This window comes from Cuculus canorus, chromosome 3 (genome assembly GCF_017976375.1).
Source record: "Cuculus canorus isolate bCucCan1 chromosome 3, bCucCan1.pri, whole genome shotgun sequence".
Taxonomy (NCBI): domain Eukaryota; kingdom Metazoa; phylum Chordata; class Aves; order Cuculiformes; family Cuculidae; genus Cuculus; species Cuculus canorus.
The window spans coordinates 72,152,922-72,176,988 of record NC_071403.1 but is presented as its reverse complement, the minus strand read 5'-3'; the positions used below and the strand labels follow the sequence as shown (position 1 = coordinate 72,176,988).

Here is a 24,067-nt window from a genome sequence, read left to right as displayed (position 1 = left end):
AGAGGGACATTGACATCCTGGAACATGTCCGGAGATTGGCAGTGAAGCTGGTGAAAGGATTGGAGAACAAGTCTTATGAGACAAGACTGAGGGAAGTGCAATTGTTTAGCCAAGGGAAAAGGAGGCTGAGAGGAGACCTAATCACTGTCTACAACTACCTGAAAGGGGGTTGTAGTGAGGTGAGTATTGGTCTCTTCTCCCAAGTGACAGGTGATAGGACGAGAGGAAACAGCCTCAAGTTGCACCAGGGCAGGTTCAGATTAGACATCAGGAAATATTTCTTCACCAAAACAGTTATCAGGCACTGGAACAGGCTGCCCAGGGAGGTGGTTAAGTCACCATTCCTGGAGGCATTTAAAGATGGGTAGATGAGGTGTTCAGGGACATGGTTTAGTAGTGGACAGGCATGGTTGGACTCAGTGACCTCAAAGGTTTTTTCCAAGCAAGTGATACTATGATTGGCTTCTATAATTCTATGAAAGGGGCAAAAACACCTCAGAGAGGCTTGGTAAGCACATTTATATGGAGCCTGATCTATTATATATTTGTCCATGTATTTTTGCTTTCAGTGGATTTTTAATCTGCAGTGGCATTTTGTCACAAAATTATGAATCCTTTATTTCCTTCTCTCCTTCATTTGTTTTTACTTCTTTTAGCCTGTTAACAAAACAGTGGACAAAGGGAGAAAGACAGGGGTTGAGGACAGAAGAGTCTAAAAGCTTTTGACTGAAAGCAAACATAAAACACTGGCTTATTTAAAAGTATCACAGAAAAGATCATTCTTTGTCTCACTGTAAAGTCAGGGTTTGATACGAGTTTTCTTGTGATTCAGTCAGCTGTTATAGAGGAATCAGATTTGCTTAGAGTGTTTGTTTTGGGAAGGTGGGTTTTTTTATGTGGAATATAGTTGGTTGAGGTCTGTATTTCTTGAGTTTCAGCTGTAAACATGTTCATGAGAAGCCACACTTTTTAAGAGACAAAACCAGGCATGAATGTATCCATCTGGACCACTATAAAACTACCTTTTTGTGGCTTCTTAGGCTGAGATAAGTCTATTTTGGAGGCTCTAGGGATAGGAATTTCTTTGGAGACCAAAGCAGAACGTGGAAATGTGAGGAGAGTGATGTTATAGAATCATGGAATAGTTTGGGTTGGAAAGGACCTTAAGGCCCATCCAGTTCCAACCCTCCTGCCAAAGACAGGGACACCTTCCACTGGATCAGGTTGCTTCGTCCAACCTGGCCTTGAATACCTCTAGGGATGGGGCATCCGTGACTTCTCTAGGCAACCTGTGCTGGTGCCTCACCACCCTCATAGTAAAGAATTTCTTCTTTAGTTTCAAGATGTTTACCCACTCATACCTTTACGAGCCACATACTTTCTCAAATAGTTCATCCTGCTCTTCAGGACCTTGCTGTTTAGGAGTGGCTCTTCTATAACATTTTTCCAGGAGTTGGGCTATCCCACTTGTGAATTTTGTGTGCAGAGCTTTTAAAAGAACATTATTCTGCAACAGAAGTGCAGGTTTTCATCTAACAAAACAATGACAGCACTGAGTATTTATATAGCATTTTCCTCAGAGATTTCTGAATGTTAAGAAGGGCACGATCATTTTATCATATGATGGGCTTTATCTTAATAACCTGTCCTTGTCAGAAGACAAATGATCTAGAAATGATCATCTTGTGCTTGAAAGGTCAGAACTCTCACAAATGTATGAGGTCATGGTTCTCAGTGCTGTCTCATTCCTTGAGCTTGATGAAATTACAGGAAGATGTTTTTTGACCAAAGTGCGCTGCACCATTGCCTCATTGTACTGCAGGTCTTGTCCTGAAGCAAACTGCTTGATATCTCTAGAGCTTTTTGACCAAGTTGCATGGTCCTCTTGGAGCTTGGTGTTCATATGACTAGTTGGTTGAATCATCTCCTCTAAAGTTACCTGGGCAGCAATGGTCTTTAATGAAAGAAAATGGCTTCCGTGAAAGCAAGGAAGGAAAGATCACAGAATCATAGAATAGTTAGGGTTGGAAGGGACCTTAAAGATCATCTAGCTCCAACCCCCCTGCCATAGGCAGGGACATCCCACTAAATCAGGCTGCCAAAAGATAAAGGATTTGGAAATACCTACATGTACAAAAGCAAACCCCCTTACTCTGAAGTTGCTTTTCTGGTTCTTTGAATGAGCATGTGTTGAAGTCAGCTGTATGTAGTGATTTGGCAGTAGGCTTTTAGCCATAGTATGGTCTGTTAGGGAAGGCTCGGTAAGTTATAACATTTCCATATTTTCTAAACAATTAATCAGAATAAGAACAGTTATTATTTCTTTGCTATTATTTCTTTTTCTTGGGATTGGTAAGGTGAGGAGCAGCTAGTGAACACTACGCAGACCTAAAAAAGCGTGAACCATGTTCTCTCAATCAATAGAAATTGTTCTAAAAAAAAACATCCTTCAGTTCCCTGCTTGTTTCTATCATAAGAAAAAGGCATATCATTATCTTATCCCCTGCTCCACCATTCTGGATGTTCAGAGCCCTTGATAAATTAACAGACTGGTTATTCAGAAAAATAAAATCACATTTCTGGATTGGATTTATGATTATTATGCAAATATGACTGCCATATTCTCTGCAGAAAACACATTTTAAAAGCCCCAAATTAGCAATAATCCTGTTCAGAAGGTACTCCAATTAATACTTCCCTATATAGAATTGAGTATGCATTAATAACTTCTGGATTGTTATTAGAATTGTTTTATTGTAACATGTAATTTGCTTGAACTGACTACGTCTTTCTCAAAATAGTTTTAATTACAGAAATAAATGTCAAAGCTTAGCAGAGACGCTTATACAACAGTACAGTCATTTTCTGTGTGCCAACTGGAAATTCGTTCTTAACAGATGGAACTCACCAGTCTGCAAAGAATGAACATGAGGCCTTTGCACTGCTTAAAACTTTACTTAATCTGTCTGATAAAGTAAAAACATGATGCCATACACTTTCTTCTCATCTTCTGCGCTGTGTATCAATTATTCTGTTAGAGCTGCAGAAAACATAAAGAGTTTGTCATTTTACTGAGGATGTACTTGCTCTTAGGGGCAATTTTATACATCAAGAAGACGTACAATGTGGGTCAGAATATAAAGATATGGCTCAAAATATTTCCTTTTCCTTACAAGTACTGTGACATTTATCCTTCTTCCATCTTGGATTGCAGGCAGTACTGTTGCAGATTATTTTGGCCTCTTCTTCCTCTCCTGTTTTTGTTTTCATTCTGCCTGACTCTGTTCTTATAGCTGTTGTCATCTTTTTAATCAGTAGGTACATCCTTCTTCCAAACTCTGATTCAGGATAAAGGCTGAAGGCAGCCATAACATGAAGCCAGGACTTTAGATGCAAGTTCTAAATAGACGTAGATTCTACCAGGAATAGAAAACTAATATCTTGCTCCTAGTTGATGAGCTGGCTGATTGCAAGTCTCGCCTCTTCCTTGAAAGTCACTAACTTTAATGAACAGCAGTAAAATTTTAGCCCAGAAGCTTAAAGATGTGTAGGTGAGTTGATTAGGCATGAGATAAAGAAAGGAGGCGTCATCAATATGGAGAAAATGAGGATATCAAGCTGAATGACCCTGCGGTCTCAAGGAGGAGCAGAGAAGAATTCATTCGTATCAAGTGCAAAATCACATACTTAAGAATAACAAGATATTCAGCCTCATGTTAATTGCTCATCAGTTAGAAATGAATGAGAAGGAAAAGCATGCAGTGTGCTAAGTAACAAAAGTATGAGTAAGCCCGAGCGTGATGGCCATGGAAAAGACTATGGTACTGCTGGTCTATCTGTAGGGAGCAAGGACTGGCAACCAGTCCTGGCCTACAAGAGAATAAAAAATGGTATCGCTACATCAGCCAGTCACCTCAGCTTTACATGGAGCTTGTAGCATATCAGCCCTCTTTATCCATTGGAACTGTGCATGTCTTTGTCCCATGATAAAAAAAGTGTGACATTCAGGTAGTTATGTAAGTACCACTATGAGTTCATATCCCTGCTCATCTGATGGGAACTTGTGCAAATTTCCATTCTCTAAAAGGCTGTAGCTTGTTTTAACACAGCAAAACAATGACTGATAATGAAAATAAGAGAGGAGAGAGGACTGTGCCAAAGGATCAAAGTGACATGAGAGAAAACAGGCATAAAGTGGCCACAGACAGACTTAAGTTGAGAACAAAAAGAGGACATTAAGAAAGCAGCATTCCAGTAGGAATAAGCAGTCAAAAGTGGTGTGACCAGTTGATAAAGAGGTTTTGGCAATAAGGAGCTTAGCCATGTTGAACCAGGAGGTTTCTCCCTGTTGTGCTTTCCTGTAGGATCACTCTGGGTGGAAGGAGCTTGGGGGAGGTCTCTGGTTATAGAATCACAGTATGGTTTGGGTTGGAAGGGACCTTAAAGCCCATCCACCTCTAATCCCCATGCCATGGGCAGGGACACCTCCCACTGGATCAGGTTGCTCAAAGCCTCATCCAGCTTGGCCTGAACACCTCCAGGATTAAATCTCATCTGCTCAGAGGAAATGAGAGGTGAATCCAAACCATAATGAACTGACATGGCATCTAACAAAAAAACATTGAACAAAGAAGTAAATGTTAGGCCAGCAGGCAGGACCCCAAGATTTTCCAAACAGATTTTGTGCACTAAGTAAATATTTAGAAATGATGCCATTAATTAAATACATTGGATCATCAGTCATGGCTCCAACGTAAAATAAGGTCAACATCAAAATTGTATGAGGTCTAAGCATAGTGACTTTTGTCTTTTTAATAAACATACCCAAGCATTTGCATCTGTACCCTATATTTCTTTTTTTGTTAAAGCCTTCTTCCATCTTGCTGTGTCTTACTCATTTGATTATTTATGCATTGACTACAGCAATATTCTGTTAAATATTGAAAAAGTGGTGATTTAAACCTGACTGTGATTTGAGTTGTAAATATTTCTTATGAACCCAAGGGCTTAAATTTAACATTAGGCTGGTTTTATTTATTTTTGTGTTCTAATTTTGTAGCCAGACCAAGCCAGGATATACTTAGGTTGTTAACAATAAATGAGGATATAGTGCAGCTATGCTGTCAAGGAAATGAAAGAGCATAGAAAATACATCCAGGACTATTTAATTAATGTTTTCACTCTGCATTGTCCTACTTTTTATTCTGTAGTCTTCTTTAAAGCACAGAAAACATTTTTGATAGACAAAGAACAATTATCCTGGTTGCTTTCCATTACATAAATAAACTCCTTCCAATTAAAAAAATACACTCTTTTCGAGTGTCAAATAAAATTTAATTATACTGTTTTTTAAAAATATGAAGTGGGGGAGGACGGAGCAGATGAACTGTCTAGTTTCATAATCTGTGAATATTGCGGCAGGAATGATATCCCTGCTTCTTTCTTTGGTAGAGTTTAGGTACTAAATCCATTTCCTCAGTGGCTTAAAGAGAGGCAACTAACAGAGCCTAGAGAGCACCTGGCTTGGCTGCTCAAGCATGCTGCTGATCCTCATTCCAAGAAACACACTGAGGGGCTATAGCATGTCCAGAGAAAGGGAATGGCACTGGGGAAGGATCTGGAGCATAGGGATCATGGGAGGCGGTTGAGGGACTTGGGGCTGTTTAGTCTAGAGAAGAGGAGACCTCATCGCTTCTTACAATTCCCAGAAAGGGGGTTGTAGCGAGGTGGGTGTTCGTCTCTTCTGCCAAGTAAGAAGTGATAAGAGGAGAGGAAATGGCCTCAAGTCTCACCAGAGAAGGTTTAGATTGGATATTAGGAAAAATTTCTTTAATGAAAGAGTGGTGATGCACTGGAAAAGGCTGCCCAGGGCAGTGGTGGAGTCTTCATTTCTGGAGGTGTTTGAAAAAACATGTAAATGTGGCATTCCAGGACATGGTTTAGTAGGCACTGGTCTGGATGATCTTGGAGGTATTTTTCAGCCTTACTGAGTCTATGATGATTCTCTTCACAAGGCTTCAGTGGAGAAACCTATACCTGGCAGAGAGCCCTGAGGAAGGATAATGGACTCCTTTCCTTCCCTTCTATGTTCAAAAAAAATCCTCCTGTGACCCAGTAGCTCTCCCTGGCACAGCAGGAGTTGCCACCTCGAGCACTGGGGGTGTGCCTGACTGCTGGGGTTGAGCTGAGGCAAAACAGCCATCAATTTTACTGCAAAGCCAAGAAGGAAAAACAGATTTGCAGTCAGCTTGTTTGATTCCGCTACTTAAAACTAATCTCAGGTAGCTTTTTTATTTTCTTGAAAGCTGCTTTGTGCTGACTAGCCCTTGGTATTTGTCATATTCTTTGTTTTCTCTGCATATTCCCTGCTGGCCTACACAGAACCTAGTTAAATTATGAGGATTATTCAGAGCTGCACTGGATAATAAAATGGTCTATTGATTGGTAGGCTTACAATTACTTGTCTCTGAGCTTGAAAGAGAAATAAGAAGATTTGATAGTAAACAAAGCAGAAAACAAATAGGGTGTTTCCAGCATGGTGGGGTAGACATGCTTGTGTGTAGCCTTGTACATAAGTATTGTAATTTCCAGTTTATCATCATGAGCTTATTTGACTGCTTACAGAACTGTGACCTGCACATGCAGGCTGTTTGACAGATAATCAGCCAAAAATAAAACTCCTTAATTTTTTTCTGCAATACCCTGTGTGAATACTGGAAGAATAACATCATGATGAACAGCATGGTTTTGATTTTTCATGTCTTGTTGTAATTAAATGAAAGTTATGATTAATTTGTGTTTTAACTAGGTATGTACTAATAGAAATGAATATAAATAGCGTGTCAAATTTTTAGCTTGAAAAACTGTGGGTAGTAGAACCTTTCTACTTGCATCGTGTGCTTCCATACTGGTATAACATGTCAAATTATCTCTGGTCTTCCCTGAGGTGTTCAAGATCAGGCTGGATGAGGCTATGAGCTGTCTGATCCAGTGGAAGGTGTCTCTGTCCATGGCAGGGGGTTGGAACTTAATGGGCTTTGATGTCCTTTCCAATCCAAACCATTCTATGATTCTATGATTTTAAAAGTGATGCATAGTATGTACTTGACCTTCAAATCAGGTTCTCCACCAGCCCTAGCCTTGAAGATGTGTATGAAGTTTTTAAGGATGCAGATCTACAAACCTACGAGCCTTGCCCAGGAGAAGAGCAGGGCTGTTGTCCTCCCCTCCTTCCTTAGTGCAGACTGGCAAGGTGATGGCAATGATGCTTGTGAGAGGACTTCTCACTTCTTGCAAGTGACTGTGCTTCCCAAAGAGCTATGAAAGCAGAGGACAGACTGAATGATGTTCTGAAAAGTAAGGACTGAAATCTTGGCAGAATTGCATTTGATTTCATAGGAACCACAGTTTCTCACAAGCCCTTTAATGCCTCTTCCATGATCCACAAAAGTCTTTCCATTAATTTCTATGGGCTCTGCATGCCTGTCTTCCTTTTTTTTTTTTTTTTTTTTTTTCTAGTATCTTTCTTTAAATGCTATACATTTCAAAGAGAAAGCAACTAATACCCCCAGCAGCAACTCTGTATAGTTCTCGCCCATGGCAAACTGGCTGAGCCAAAGCAGTAGTTTAATTAAAGTGTGAAAATCATGTCATTCTCAAGAAGTATTCAAATTCCTTTCTTGTTTTGCTTTGTTTTGTTAGAGTCATCCACGTATGAAGGGCTAAGTTTCCCATTCTGTTATACCCACTAGAGATTACCAGTCTCTCATTCAGAAATAAAGGACTTCACCTTGCTTATAATTTTGCCTGTGGGTTGATCAGCATGTGGTGCAGTTTGCATGGCTTGTGTAGTTTGCATGCCTTTCCTCCATGGTAAAACTCCTTCCCTTTAAAACTTATTACTGGCAGAGTGGCAGGTGAGGAGCCATGTGCTTTGTACCTGCAAGCAGTCTTGCCAGCCCATCAGTTTCCTCCATCTCCCATCACCTGGAGGCTGATGTCAAAGCAAGATATTCTCTGCTAAATGTGAATTCCTTTATTAGTTTTGCGGTCTTCCTCCAGGCCTGTAATTAGAGCCGTCCTGATAACCAGCACACAACTGCTCCCATTAATTAGTTCTTCATTTGAAGGTTTCTCTCTCGGCATTTCCAGTCTTGTCAGCTTACACACGGCTCAGCTAGCTTCAGCTGCTGCTCAAATCTGATAGCCATGTCAATCATCTCTCCTATAAAAACCCACCCCACAGGCTCAAGGAAGCCCTCAGCATCACTGAGGTCAGAGGAAACTCACCTTGTTTTTACACAGGGAAGCGCTGTGCTGGCTGAACAGACAACATCACATTGTGTGTGCTTTTGTGAGCATCTCTGTAGCTATTCAATAGCTGCTTTATTTTTCCACAGAGCAGAAAAAAGAGACACGGCCCAGGCTCTACTGTTTACCTGACAGAACAGTCAAAACAGGTTTCTGATTAAGGAGGCAGCAGTAGACACACAGTCTCTGAGGGCTTCTCCACATTAGGGATAATGGAAGCATTTACTAACAGCCAAAGAAATTATTTATTAGGATATGAAACCTTTAATTTAGAAGGAAGGTTTTGCATGCCAATTTTTTTTTTCTCCTTACACTCCCACTCTGCAAACTGTAGCAAGGCCAAAAATTAATGCATTTGCACATCTATTTCTAAGCTACGTGGGTGTCTCTGAAAAGGTATGATTTTGAAATAGAACAAACTATATACTTGCAGCAGTCTTCTTTGAACCAAGGACTTAGAAACCTGAAGATCCTGATCAATCAAACCCAGTATATTACATTCTTTGCTCTGTTAGCTTTACATTTAAACTGCTTTATAAATGTTGAAATTGCAACAAGAATTCCCTAGCTGCTAAAAATGGCTTTGATGGAGCAGGGTGAAGTCACACTTGGGGAAAATACACTGAATGATGAGGTTCTACCTTCATTTCTGCTCCCCTACCTGTCTTATACAAAAGGTTTGTGCTTTATGGTGTATGTATCATCACCAGGTATGCATTTATTGGAGGCAGTGGCCCCTGTTATCCATACAGGAGGGATTGTTCAACCTGGAGAAGAGAAAGCTCTGGGGAGACTTATAGCAGCCTTCCAGTGCTTAAAAGGGGCTACAGGAAAGTGAGGAAGGGGCTCTTTAGCAGGGAGTGCAGTGACAGGATGAGGGGGAATGATTTTAAGCTAGAACAGAGAAGATTTAAATGAGATGTTAGGAAGAAATGTTTTCCTGTGAGGGTGGTGAGGCACTGGCACAGGTTGCCCAGAGAAGTCATGGCTGCCCCATCCCTGGAGGTGTTCAAGGCCAGGTTGGATGGGGCTTTGAGCAGCCTGATCCAGTGGAAGGTCCCCCTGCCCATGGCAGCAAGGTTGGAACTGTGTTGTCTTTAAGGTCCCTTCAAACGCAAACCAGTCTGTGATTCTATGACATAAGGGCTTGAAGTCTTTCCCGACCCTGCCAAATATGATGAGAGAATCATTTTGCATCTAATTATTTGTGAAATACTCAATCATATTGAAACATTTAAGGATTGAATGTTGACAGATGTATGAAATGGTATAAATAGGTTTATTGTTTACAGAATGTCCTCATCTGCAGTTGTTCTGAGTTTATTTACTTGCATACACACATAAGTGCATTTTGTGCTCAGGAGAAAAGAATACAACAGACTTTTTTTTTTTTTTGCTTGTTATTTGGGGAAGAAAACGTGATCTTTGACATGCTGAAGGGCACAGAGTGACAGGCAGATGTTGCACTGTCTCTCTTTTTCCCCCTTGATTTCTCTTTTCACCCCATTACAACTTCTGGTACATCTGGAAAATGCACCTTGTTGCTCTGCTGATGCACCAGAGCTCTTTCTCCCCTCATCTTTGGATCCTGTTGCCATTTGCACAAGGCAAAAATCTTTATGCACCTTAGAAGTTTGCTTCTGCCTCAGCCACACTAAGCTCAACACTTTACCCAGGCTCATCCAAATGCCAGGGGCTCTTCTACCCCCCTGAGCCTCTGGAGATAATCCAGGTTTCCAAATAAACCTGAGGCTTTAATTGATATCCACTGAAATGAGAATAGCACCTGTAAAATTGTGGGATTAAAAATAATAAATCAAAAAGATCTGGTCCATCATTGTGCTGTGCTCCCCTTACTCCCCTGTGAAAGAAGCAGGTGGGCCCACGAGAATCCCCCATGGGGAAGAAAAAGCTGATTATCTAGGACTTTGTGACCTTTACAGAGGCATATTCAGTATAGAAATCAAGGCAGGTGATGGCTTCAAAAGTCTTTTAGAAAGGAGACAGCCAGCTGCAATTTACAGCAGTCTTAGTGCCTCCTAGATTGAAATGGGGGGCAAACCTGTTGCCAGCACAGGATAGCAAGGGTGAATACTTTCTGCATCATGCCCGGTGTCTTTGTGTAGCTATAGAGGTGAAATGGATCCTTGTGAATAGGCAGACATTGTCATTGGGGATTATTTTTAATGAGCAAAGCATGGGCATGATACTTCCAACATTTCAGAATGCTGCACCGAGTTGGTCTAATGGAATTAGAATAGTTTGGGTTGGAAGGTACCTTAAAAATCACCCAGTTCCAACACCCCTGCCATGGGCATAGACACATGGATCAGGTTCCTCAAAGCCTCATTTGACCTTTAACATCTTTTTTCTACTGAAGGGTATCATACACATATTTCTTTGTGTCTCCTTTATAGATGGGATCAGTTGAGGAGCAAAGTTTCTGCCTCTATCTTCTTCAGGTGTTCCCTCCACCCTAGGAAAAAGCAATGAGTGCTTATGTCTAAACCAGATAAGTAATGTTAATATAATATAGGTGCCCTATATAATTAGCATTAATAGCTGAATCTCATCAAATTCCCCCTGTGTATTATTATGACTGTGTTGATTAACCAGGTATAGAAAGATTTGGAAAGACAAAGAAAAGGTAGGGAAAAATAAGTAGGAGGTAAGAGAAAGCAGAGAATGAAAATACATATGCGCCTAGCGAAAAGAATGCATATTATATATTTCCTGGCTGTACAGGTTTGGGGCTGGAGGCTGCTGGGAGCTCTTAGTTCCAAACAGGTAGGATTGATCTACGTTACAGTTTCTTGAGAGAGTAATTTTTCTAGCAACAGTTTTTCTGCTTCCATTTGCTTAAAGAAGGAGGAAGGTCTTGACCTTTTGAGCAGTGGAAGGCAGTTCTCTGAAAGATCCTCATCACTGTCAACCTTGCTTTCCTCCAGTCCATGTGAACAGGGGTATCTGTGAGCCAGCCTGATGGGTGCAATTTGGCTGACAGCATGATGGGAAAGTTCAGAGCACTGGGAAGGAGATTACAGACTTCGTGCCAGAAAGGGGGTAATTCTGTCACAGGTGCAGAGTGCACCAAGTGTTAGAGACATGACAGAATGTGTTGGCACAGACATTTATTTCCCAGAGTTTGGTAGTTTAGCAGAGTGGAGTCTTGCAGACGTCTCCTAGGGGAAAGCGAAGAAGATGTCACATTGAATGGCATCCTAAATTCTGTCCCAGTTCTCCTGCAAAAAGAGTAAGGCACCTGCTAATATCAGCTCTTCTGCATAGGACTGAATCTGCACGAGTAATTTTTAATTTTTAGTCCAATTATATGAGATTCAACAAGGCCAAGTGCCAAGTCCTACACATTGGTCACAAAGAACCCATGCAATACTAGAGGCTTGGGGAAGCGTGGCTTGAACACTGGCCAATGAAAAAGGACCTGGGGGTGTCAGTTGCTGGAGGTTGAACATGAGCTAGCCATGTGGACTTGTACCACATCCAGGTGGACAAGAAGGCCAACAGCATCCTGGCTTGGATCAACCATGGTGTGGCTAGCAGGAGTAGGGATGGGATTGTGCCCCTGTAGTCAGTGCTGGTGAGGCTGCACCTTGAATCTTGTGTTCAGTTTTGGGCCCTCACTACAAGAAAGACATTGAGTTGCTGGAGCATGTCCAGAGGATGGCAAGGAAGCTGGTGAACGGTCTGGAGAACAAGTGCTATATGAGGAGCGGCTGAGGGAACTGGGGCTGTTTAGCCTGGAGAAGAGGAGGCTAAAAGGAGACCTCATTGCTCTCTGCGACTCCCTGAAAGGAGGTTCTGACAAGATGTGCGCTGGGCTGTTTTCCCAAGTAACAAGAGATAGGAAGAGAGGAAATGGCCCCAAGTTGCCCCAGGAGAGGTTTAGACTGGATATTAGGAAAAAAATCTTTACTAAAAGATTGGTGAAGCATTGGAAGAGGCTGCCCAGGACACTGGTGCAGTGTCTGCCCCTGGAGGGGTTCCAAAGATGTGTACACGTGGCACTTTGGGACACAGTTAATAGGCACAGTGGTGTTGGGCTGACAGTTGGACTTCATAATATTAAAGGTTTTTTCCAAACTTAATGATTCTATAATTCTAATTATGAAATTAAATCCCACAGTAGACTGCAAATCCACACATAATATGTCTCAAAGCTGTTAAATATGATTCCTGAGGACAATATTAGGGGGTTTGCAGGTGACTGGTTGTCAGCAGAGACCCATCTGAGCATGAGATGTGACTCTCAAGCCAAAGTGCCAATTTAATTCCTAAGGACACATAGTTTATATTTAAATCTCACCTAACTTTCACATTCATTAAGAGCATCAGAAGTGGTGGGTGGTGTGTTTCAGCCTGTGAAGTGGTGATTTAGGACTTTAGCTATGGGTGCACATAGACCCATGTGTATGCACTTACAGATAAACTCCTGCAAACTATCAAGTGTTTTTGGATTTTCATCACTCAAAGTTTAAATATGTTATTTGTCCATAGAGAAATTACAGTATATAGAAAGTCCCACTTCCATCTCAAACTGCTTCATTTGTGCTTGGCCTTAAGTTGAAGTGTAATAACTCAAAGCTTTCACCTCGGTCTGAATTGTAGGCACAATTTTATTTTATAAAATGATATCTGCAAAAAAAAAAAAAAAAAAAAGAAATGGGGGGCTTTTTGCTTTTGGGTAGATCTTTTTCCCAGATAAATTACAATAATTTTAGCTGCCTGTTCTGTGCAGTAGCAAGGACTTTAATGATGATATGTCTGTACAGTTCCTGTCTGGTTAATGAAATATGTTGCATATTTAGGTTTAAATCAAATTTCGAGTTTGGCTTCTGTTCTTGGTTGTGTATGTTGGAATTTATGTCATTTTTGTGCAGCTTTTTTAAGTGTTACTGCATTTTAGTAACCATATAGATTTGTCTTTGTGATTCTACAATGTTCCTCTCTATGAAATATGTGCTATCCTACTCATTTCCCATCCCTCACTGAATCAATAAGCAGATTTTTAAGCAACATTCTATATATATATGGCAAAATACATAAATTCAGCAAAACTCTCATGTTCAGTTAGAGGATGATGAGGCACTGGCACAGGCTGCCCAGAGAATTCATGGATGCCCCATTCCTGGAGGTGTTCAAGACAAGGCTGGATGAGGCTTTGAGGAACCTGATCCAGTGGAAGGTGTCCTTGCCCACAGCAGGGGGGTTGGAACTGGATGGGTTTTAAGGTCCCTTCCGACCTGAACCATTCTATGATTCTACAGCTTGGGAGTGGGTACTCAAGCAAACTCAGGTTCATCGCCTTTTTGCATTGAGTGTTATTTTTTTTATATCTGATCATGATTAAACAAAGTACTCAGGAACTTGCTTAAATGTCAACTCACAAGTACTGAAGTGTAAAGTCAGGTGCGTTTCTAACTGCTTTGCCCTACTAAGCCACTTGCATTGTCTTCGTCACAGTCTTTGGGTAAAATCAATCCTAACCACATTGTCTACTGCATCTCTGTATTGCACCATAGCACATTATATGATACACATAGAGCTACATCTCCACAAAATGTAAAACCACCCTGAACTTGGTTAGATGTAAAGACTTCCTCCAACAGGAGAAATTCCATCGCAAGCTGGTTTTTGCTGGGTACACAAAATTTGTCCATTATACCTTTCCAGCCTATCATGGTTCACAGCAACCTGTGCTTTGCACCTCTACCATCCCTCCTCCATACCATTAATGTAACTGCTACATTTGTCCCCTGAATTAGAACACACAGGACATATGACAGTCCATTACTGTTAATAGTGTTATTGTAAAACCACACTACCAAAAAACAAGACTAAGTGTAAGGTCCTGCACCTGGGTTGGGACAATCCCCGTTTTCAGTACACAATGGGGGATGACGTGTTTAAGAGCAGCCCTGCAGAGAAGGACTTGGGGGTGCTGGTCGATGAGAAGCTCGACATGAGCCAGCAGTGTGCGCTCGCAGCCCAGAAGGCCAACCATATCCTGGGCTGCATCAAAAGAAGTGCGGCCAGCAGGTCGAGGGTAGTGATTCTGCCCCTCTACTCCTCTCTTGTGAGACTGCATCTGGAATATCGTGTCCAGTTCTGGAATCTTCAACACAAGAAGGACATGGAGCTGTTGGAACAGGTCCAGAGGAGGGCTATAAAGATGATCAGAGGGCTGGAGCACCTTCCCAATGAGGAAAGGCTGAGAGAGTTGGGCCTGTTCAGCCTGGAGAAGAGAAGGCTCAGAGGAGGTCTTATAGTGACCTCCCAGTACCTGAAGGGGGCCTACAGGAAAGCTGGAGAGGGACTATTCATAAAGGCTTGTGGGGATAGGACCAGAGGGAATAAGTATAAACTGGAGAGGGGCAGATTTAGACTGGGCATTAGGAAGAATTTCTTCCCCACAGAGAGTGGTGAGACCCCAGCACAGGTTGCCCAGGGAGGTTGTGGATGCCCCATCCCTGGAGGTGTTCAAGGCCAGGTTGGATGGGGCCTCGGGCAGCCTGATTTAGTGGGATGTCCCTGCCCATGACAGGGGAGTTGGAACTACATGATCTTTAAGGTCCCTTCCAACCCTAACTGTACTATGATACTATGATAATATGAAAAAATACTGCCTCAAGCGAAATATTATAGATAACTTAGTCCTGTCTTTCAGGAGGGCGCATGCTGGGGTTAATGAAAGTTTGACTTGGTAAATGTGAAAGGACCCCATTGTTTGGACTGCTTGAAATGGTATTTACTAGTCTCATTAAGATAATTTTCTTAATGAAAATAAGAGTGGTTTCCTTATTTGTTTTGTCATACAGATGAACTCCATTCATTGAAGACACAGTCCTAACAGGAGTTATTGTCAGGCAATCCAGGGAAACTGCTGCTGCTGCCAGCAAGGTGGCCAGAGCACAGCTGCAAACCCTCAGCACTGCCCTTGCTGTCCTCTGTCCCTGAGAAGGGATAGGCAAAAAAAGGCTGGAAGGATTGAGCAATGCCACTCCTGCAGTGAAACACTGCACAAGCAGCCACATAGTGATGGCCTGCTGTTTTCCTTTGCCATCTTCACAGATGAGAAAGGGGCAGGGTCAAGTACCTGGGGTTTCTGGAGGGGTTCAAGGTCAGGTTGGATGAGGATTTGAGCAACCTGATCCAGTGGAAGATGTCCCAGTTGTAGCAGGGGTTTTGGAACTAGTTCCTCCCAACCCAAACTGTTCTAGGATTCTTGGGAGCTCCTTGGACTGCCAAGAGTTGCTCGAAGTAGAAATGCTAAGATATTTACAACTGTGGAGCTATCAAAGTGTGATGTCCAGCTCTAGGGGACCTTTTAACTTTGCTGGGCCACACTAGAAGAAAGCAAACATGGAAAAAGATGCATAGAATAAGTGAGTGTAGAGCTTTCTGTGCTTTCCATTTGTCTGTTGTCTTGAAGGCTGCCAGTCTCAGGATCGAGAGAGATGAGGCAGGTATCAGAGTCTCAGGACAATGACTTTTCCCTAATTAGTGCCACATAACATTTAACAAACACCACTTCCAATAAGCCATGTGCCATTTGTTTCAGCATTAACTAACTATGTTTTGACTGCATTTTCTCCTGTGAGGGTGGTGAGGCACTAGCACAGGTTGCCCAGAGCAGGTGTGGATACCCCATCTCTGGAGGTGTTCATGGCCAGGTTGGATGGAACTTTGAGCAGCCCGATACAGTGGGAAGTGTCCCTCCCCATGGCAGGGTGGTTGGAACTGGATGGGCTTTGCGGTCCCTTCCAACGCAAACCATTCTATGTTTCTATGAATTACAGCCAAATGAATGCATACAGACATGGTTTCTCAAATGGTGTTGCAATTTCAGAATGCCTTTAGAAATGCACAGCACAAGCTGCCACGAAAAGGTGCCACGAAAAGCAGGTAAGGTGCTTCAGGGCAACCTTATCATCTTGAGCCTCTGTTAGGGGAACGGCAATGTTAGCTTCACCCAACTTTTTGGTATGTCGACTGGCTTTTTCCTTAGTGTAGGCATCCATTTTTTAAAGTCGTTTTGAGGAGTTCTGGTAAAGCCATACAGGAGATCAAGGTCACCGCTTGGTAATTTTTAACTCTTGCAACTGCTGGAATCTGGAAAAATGTTAAGGAAAAAAAAAAAATGGAAGAAAACCTTTTCGCTAATTCAAATAAAAATAAATGTATCTGTTGAGAAGGCATTACAGCTGGAGGGTTTGGGGTTTGTTGACTAGCTTGACCCAATTGTTTTCATGAGTTGCTTACTTTGTCAAGTTGCTCTGAGCACCTCGCTACCCTTGCAGTGGGGAGTGATGGATCGGGTTCTGGCCAGTGATCAACATTGGCAGATGTGCAGTACAGTCTGGGCGGCCATATGGCAGCCCAGATGCGCCGTGCCTCATTGTTTCGGCACCTGGCCAGGCTGCGTGTGTGTTGGCGTGTCGTGTACAAGGTTCCTGTGCTGGTAGGGGGGCTTCTGGAATGATGGAGAATGCTTTCATTGTGTGGAGTCTGGAGGTCTTGTTTGGTGCTCTCAGGGTCAGTGTTCAGACCTCAGCTTTTCAAACTTTAAGATGAAAGAGGGGAGATTTAGGTGAGACCTTCAGAAGAAATCTTCTCCTGTGAGGGTGGTGAGGCACTGGCACAGGTTGCCCAGAGAAGTCATGGCTGCCCCATCCCTGGAGGTGTTCAAGGCCAGGTTGGATGAGGCTTTGAGCAACCTGATCCAGTAGGAGGTGTCCCTGCCCGTGGCAAGGAGGGGGTGGGGTGGGGTGGAGTGGGGGTGGGATGGGGAGTGGAACTAGATGGGCTTTAAGGACTCTTCCAACTCAAACCATTCCATGATTCTGTGATTCCAAAACATAGGATTTTACCGAGGCACCATGCATTGACGTTGCACCCCACTTTCCCCACCCCCCAAGACCACGGCGCACACAAGTCATTCTCGCCAGTTCGGGTCAGGAACTCCTATCTCCATCGCGGGGGATGTGCTCTCTTTCCCCCTCCCCATCGCGGGGGATGCGCCCTCCTTCCCTCTCCCCATCACGACGGGCGGGGGATGCGCGCTCCTTCTCTGCTTCCCACCACTGGGGATGCGCGCTCCCTCCTTCTCCCCTCTCCCCACGGCAGGGGACATGGGATACGCACTCCGAGCCTCCTTCCCACTGCGAGGATGCGTCCTCCCTCCTTCTCCTCACCGTGGGGGATCCGCTCTCCCTTCTTTTCGCCATCCCGGGGGAAGCGCACTCCCCCCCCTTCTCCCCACCGCGGGGGATGCGCGCTCCCTCCTTGGTACCCTCACCCCACCACGGGGGATGCGCACCACATCCCTCCCCCGCGACAAGGGGCGGGGGATGCGCGCTCCCTCCTTTTCCCCACCAAGGGGGATGCGCGCTCTCCGCTCTCTGCATCGCAATTCCCGGCTCGGCTCGGCTCCGCAGCGCTTCTCCGGTCTCTCCCCCGCTCCGCAGCGCGTATCCCCCGCTGCGCACCACCCCGCGCAACCATTGGCTTGGCAACAGCACGTGTCGGCGGGTTCGATCTCCCCGGCACTGATAGGCCGGGCTGATGCGCAGGCAATTCCTCATCCTCCTCTCCCGCGGAGGCAGGGAGCGCGCCTGTCACCAGTATTGATTTCAGAGGATGGACTAAATTTCCTAGGATTTCCATTAAGAATTAAGGAAACCAAAAAAAAAAAAAATAATCCAAAAAAAAAAAAAAAAACCAACCAAAACCCAAGCTGTAAGCACGCAGGGTAGCCAGGCAGACATGGATATGAGATGGCACTGTGAAAACTCTCAGGTAGCTGCTTCTCTCCCAGGCGATGCAGAGCAAAGGCGAAGCACTGCAGCATGCAGGGTTTGAGATGCCATTAGTCTGACAGCGAGGAGGAGAAAGAGAGGAGAGGGAGGCAAGGGGGGGGGGGGGGGAAGGCATTTGCACTGATTACAGAAAATGACTTTTTTTTTTTTTTCTTTTTTAAATTAGACTCCATCTCCGTGGAGATTGCATGTCATTAATATTGAGATCAAATTTCTGCACGATATCTTGTTTTGAATATAGGAAAGCTTTGGAATTGCCTTTTTTAAATTCTTATTTTCTGCTTCAGGAAAAATAAGCATGGATTCTTCTGGTTTTTCTCTTGCTTTTTAGAGCTGGGTTTTCTAGCATGTTTGCTACAAATGAGTATAAAGGAAAGGGAAATTTGGAAGGAAGGATCGAAAAAAAGCATGAATAAAACCTGCTTCAAATAGCTGCCAGGCTGCTTTCTAATAATCTAGCAATTATTTTGGCTTAAATGGTGCTTAAACCCTGACCGTGCATGCTTTTTTTTGTGTCGGCTTGGAAGACGTGTGTATGTGTGTGTACGGACGTGTGTATTTGTTTTGATTTGATCTTTTTCAGTGACCATTTTGTACTACTGGAATTCCTGTGAGTTATATGCATGTTTTGATAAGAAAAGATTGCATACAAATGAATGGTTCTATCTGATTGACTGATATTTCATGATATATAATGCAAATAAGCCTCGTTTGTAACTGAATTAATCCATATTTTGGGAGGGGAGGGTAAATCGCTGCATGTTTATGACAATGAAAATGTTTGTGTATTTTTAAGAGATTGATTGTTGATTTGCTTGTTTCTAACACAAAAGAGTAAAGCTTTTCAATTTATTTACTAATTTATCCTTAAATAACAAACCTCCAAGGCGTCTAATTTAAAAGAGCATTGGTTGCAAAGCTTTCCATATTACCTGAAAATCAGCAGAAAGGTATGTGTTTGTGTGTAAGCGCCAAGCTCCTCTGGGGAGGAGCGTGGTCTTTTCCTGCTCTGTATTCTACCCCAAGAAGAGTTAATGTGCCGTGGCACTACCGCGCCTTTGTGCACCATGGGAATTCTGATGGCAAACCTCAGGGTTGGCACTGGGTGGGACTGGGTCTGTCGCGACAGGGAGCAGAGAGAAACGTGAGGGTGGGGGGTTGCCGAAAGTGGTAAAGGAGCTTTTAAAGAGAGGAAGCAGCAGCTTCTATCTGTACATAAACGTCTAATTTCCCTTTCATTAGATAGAAAGTAAAAGGGAAGAGCTTTTCGGATATATTGTTTTCTTTCAAGTGAATCAGGATGATAAAATGTGGGAGATGGTTGTTCAGATTTATCCTGTTTTACTGATTGCAGCCAGGGTGTTGAGAGGACTTCTGGTTTTGGGGAGATTTTTCATGCCTGTGACACAGTTACCTGCTGCATTGGATCCAAGCTGTCTTAGTTTTTGTTGGACTGCAGTTGCAGGGCTGAGATCAAAGCTTTATACCTTTGGTGCACTGGGAATATTGTGTAATCCTGTTTGCATTTGCTAGCTGGGCTTCCTCAAAGTTCTGCTACTAAGCGGTTTTTTGTCATGTATGCATTTAAATCTCTTACTATGCAATTCCACAACGCACCTCTTATTGCCCTGGGCTAATTCGTACTTGGTTTCCTTTTCCCATGGCACCTCACCCCACTAATAAATATTTTGGGTAGCTGTTAGAGTTTTCCTATGCCAAATAGTATCTTAGGCCACTATTCAGGTTGAGGCTGAAAACTTTGTGAACTGAGTTTTTCATTCCTAGCTCTGTTCCTAATACTCTTCCACATCACCTAGGCATCATATATAATTTGACATGGCTGACAGCATCTGCTTAGAAGAAGCTTAGGGCTGAGCCGAAGTGGAAATTGAATTGCCTCTCAACTCCCTAATATTAATGATCCTTCCAGGTCAGCACAGGAGTAATTGCCAGGGCAGCCTGAGGAATTGGCTATTAAATCTGCCTAGATGGTAGCTCACCTGTGGAGCAATGCATCCAGATAGCATCTATGAAATGATTTCCATTTGCTTAATATAAGATCTGCTAGAGTTATGAATATCTCAAAAGCCAACATGTGGTCTCAAGTTTAATATTAAGTGATTTTTCTGGTATTCTAGGATTGATTATAACTAAGACTTAGTAGATTTGCCTTTGATCTGTCTGATTAGGTAGACAAAGAAATCTGGTTGGTGGTTTTGTCTATAAGGGTAAGCCGGTATTTCTGTAAAGATATAGTTTGTTCTAAAACTTTGTGGCATAATGTAAGAGGAGAAAAATTCGTGTTGTCCATGTTCTTTAGTCCTTGAGTTATCTGTGCATTTAAAATAACCCATTAATCAGTCAAAATCTGTGTACAGCAGGGCAACCCGATGAGGTGGGCAGCTGGACCTTTAAATACCAGATCAATATTCAACAGGAATTCAGAGGAGACAAACAGCCTAAGGACAATTCTTAAAAACTCAGCTGCACTTTATGTCTTGGAGTAATGCTGATTTAGCAAGAAACCCCAGTCACCATGCGAGAGGATTTATTTTTTGACCTTGTGCATTTGAGATGACATAAAAAGTTAAGAGTTGTCCGCACAGCTTTACTGTAAGGAGGAAAGGCAGAAGAGGTTCAGCCATCTCCTGTTGCCCTTTGGAAAGGTACCTGCACTGAGTGCCGAAGAACATAGGAGCACAGAAAAAAACTAAAATATTATGTTCTTTTGAACTTGCTTTTACACAAGGTAGATGATTTAACAAAAATACAGTCATGGAGATGATTTGCTGACTCAGGTGAGGGAACAGGCAATGCTACAGGCTGGGGGAAGAGCAGCTGGAAAACTACCTGGTAGAAAAGGACCTAGGGGTGCTGGTCAACAGCTGGCTGAATATGAGCCAGTAGCTTGTACAGGTGGCCGAGAAGACTATCAGCATCCTGGCTTGTATCAGAAATACTGTGGCCAACAGGACCAGGGAATGAGGAGCAGCTGAGGGAGCTGGGGCTATTTATCCTGGGGAAGGGAGGAGAGACCTTATCACTGTATAGAACTATCTGAAAGGAGGTTGTAGTGGGGGCGGTGAAGGTCTCTTCTCCCAATTAACAAGTGACAGGATGAGAGGAAATGGCTTCAAGTTGCACCAGGGGAGCTTCAGGTTAGATATCAAGAAAAAATTTCTTCATGGAAAGGGATAGCAGGCACTGGAAGAAGCTGCTGATGGAAGTGGTGGAGTCACCATCCCTGGAGGTACTTAAAAGATGGGTAGATATGGTGCTCAGGGGTATAGTTCAGTAGTGGGCCAATATGATTTGACTTCATGATCTCAAAGGTCTTTTTCAACCAAGTGATTCTATGAATAATTCAAATGGGAAATATTGTTTAGGAGATCTTGGACCACTACCTGTTCATCAGTCCTCTGTTTGTTCACAGCTGCTGAAAATCACGTGGTTTGGTGGGTTTGTTTTTTTTTTTTTCAGTGGCCATGTAATCTACAGGAGCTCTGTTGTAAAAGGATTTCTCATGTTTCAGACCCTTCTGCCTTGGGTCACCCATTGCTGCTGCTTGGAGCCATTGTTTCCTATCCTTGGAGCTCTTTCTGTCTTTGCAGTCTTAGAGATGATGCTGCATCTTGGTTGGGTTGTGTGTATCTGAAGTAATCATCGGGATAAATAGTTGAGGAAAAACATCAAATTCAGTCTTAGCCGAGGAGAAACTCAACAGTTGGAACCTGTTGATGAACAGCAAACAGTTTTTATAACTTTTTGGTTGACACTTTCAATAGCTTGAAATATTGTATTATTATTTTTAGTATTAATATAAAGTTTAGTCATGCTTTTCAGTTCAGTGTTATCAGTTCTTACCAATAAGCTTTTTTCCAACAACTGACTAGTCAGTTTTTCTGATGCAAAAAGTAATTTTACATTTGTTTTGCACATTCCGCCAGTAGTAACTCTGGATTCCTGGCTCTCTTATTCTCTCTTTGATTTTACGTTTCAACCGACTGACGTGGTTTTTCAGTCCATAGGGTATTTTGTCCTGCTCTTGGAAGTTGCTCGAAGCAACAGATCCAGAATGAGTGACAAAAGCATGAGAGGTTGCTCTCCTGAGGTAGCTTGAATTGTTACAGTATTTTATGCTTTTCTGAATTTCTTCTCTCTTTTAATCTTTGTCTGAATTGTACTTTAGTTTTCCCTGTGAGATGCACACTTAGATTTAGTAGACCTAATCCTTTTCAGATCATATCTTGCTGTCCTTCTTGGATGAAATTTACCTCCAACCTGTGCCATATTGAGATGAGACAGAGTAGGGGATGAAGGCAAAACTTATACTAAATGGCTTTTAGGAAGGATGTAGAGTGACTGTATGTCAATAGGCAGCTGACAAAGCCTTTGCTGTTACTCATTCACAGTTCCTCCAAATAAATACCTGTTGGGACTGGTATTTTGATGGAATGTCAAATTATTATTCTGTGCTCGCACATCCAGATTGGACTAGTGCAAAATACTTTATTTTTTTCTTCCAATGCATTTGACTGCATAACGGAAAAAAAATCCTAGATTCATAGAATGGTTTGGGTTGGGAGGGACTCTACAGATCATCCAGTTCCAACCCACCTGCCATGGGTAGGGGCACCTTCCACTGGATCAGGTTGATCCAGCCTGGCCTGGATGAAAAAAAAAAAAAAAAAAAAAAAAAAACCAAAACCAAACAAAAAAACCCCAAACAGTGGAAGGGCCAGGAAGTAGAAAATGTGGTTTGTATGTGCAGGAAATTGGGCGTTGTGGACATACAGGTTAGTCTTGTGGAGCAAGATGTACATAGGGTGAAATTCTGCCAGTGTTAAGGTGAAAGGAAGTTTTGTGGTTGATTTGAATGTCATTGACATGTTATCCCTGGCAGAAGTCTGAATAGCATGCAGTACAAAGTCCAAGTTGATAAGGACACGTGCACTGTTTTCTAAACCTAGCTGTCTCCTGGTTCATTGTTGCTAAAAGTACATCAGAAGTGAAGTGGAAAATGAGCAAGATGGTATGTTCACCAAAATGATTCATTTTCAATTCTACCTTATGAACTCAATGATTACTTGCCAGGGAAGAGCTGGGAAGCTTTCAGGTGGTGAGGAGTTTCTCATGCTGATAGTCTGTGAGATCCAGGACCATGGAACACTTTTGGGTTTGAGTCTGGCTGTGTGGTTTTGGCACAGATCCGGTGAGATATAGAGTAAGTTATGGGCTTTAACACAGAGTAAATTGCATTTCTTGGTCAAAATAATACTCATGCTTTGTTTGTTGGTGTCTTTAAAGTGTCTGTGGTATGGCTGTAGATCAATAAAAACTAAACTACGTGAAGTAGAGATTTAAAGTATTTTCTTTAATCATAGAATGGTTTGGGTTGAAAGGTGCCTCAAAGCCCATTCAGTTCAAGCCCCATCCAACCTGGCCTTGAACACCTCGGGGACGGGGCAGCCATGACTTCTCTAGGCAACCTGTACCTCACCACCCTCACAGAAAAATATTTCTTTCTAATATCTCACCTCAGTCTCCCCTTTTTCAGTTTAAAACCATTCCACCTCATCCTATCCCTGCTCTCCCTGATGGAGAGCTGCAGTTTTCCTGTAAGCCCCCTTTCAGTACTGGAAGGCTGCCTATAAGATCTCCCCATAGCCTTCTCTTCTCCAGGCGAAACGATCCCAACTCTCTCAACCTGTCCTTATATGGGAGGTGCTCCAGCCCTTGGATGATCTTCATGGACCTACTCCTTTAAGTTTCCACAAGTTTTGTATCTGCTTTTTCTTTCTTATATTTCTTCTGATTCTTTTATTCCCTTTCCTATCTTTTCAAAAACTCCTTTGCTAGTTCAGTCTCGTTGTGAAGGCTGCTTCTTCGTGTAGGCTGTTGTTATGTTATTGCATACTGGA

The 24,067-nt window shown here is 42.7% G+C and overlaps 1 protein-coding gene across 36 annotated transcripts in view; it reads left to right on the top strand.

Annotated features, from left to right (window-relative positions):
- Nucleotides 1-24,067, top strand: part of NRXN1 (neurexin 1) — a 771,544-nt gene that overhangs the window by 693,456 nt on the left and 54,021 nt on the right. For 2 of the 36 annotated variants that reach the window (XM_054061858.1, XM_054061857.1), the window contains exon 1: nucleotides 17,696-17,900. The exons of 30 other annotated variants lie outside the window; for them this stretch is intronic. In XM_054061858.1, coding sequence (XP_053917833.1) covers nucleotides 17,712-17,900 — 189 coding nt within the window. In that variant the 5' untranslated portion in view covers nucleotides 17,696-17,711. Of the gene's footprint in view, nucleotides 1-17,695; nucleotides 17,901-18,042; nucleotides 18,127-21,285; nucleotides 21,397-24,067 lie in introns of those variants that run through there. 4 more of the 36 variants (XM_054061861.1, XM_054061862.1, XM_054061860.1 and 1 more) reach the window with 4 other exon arrangements.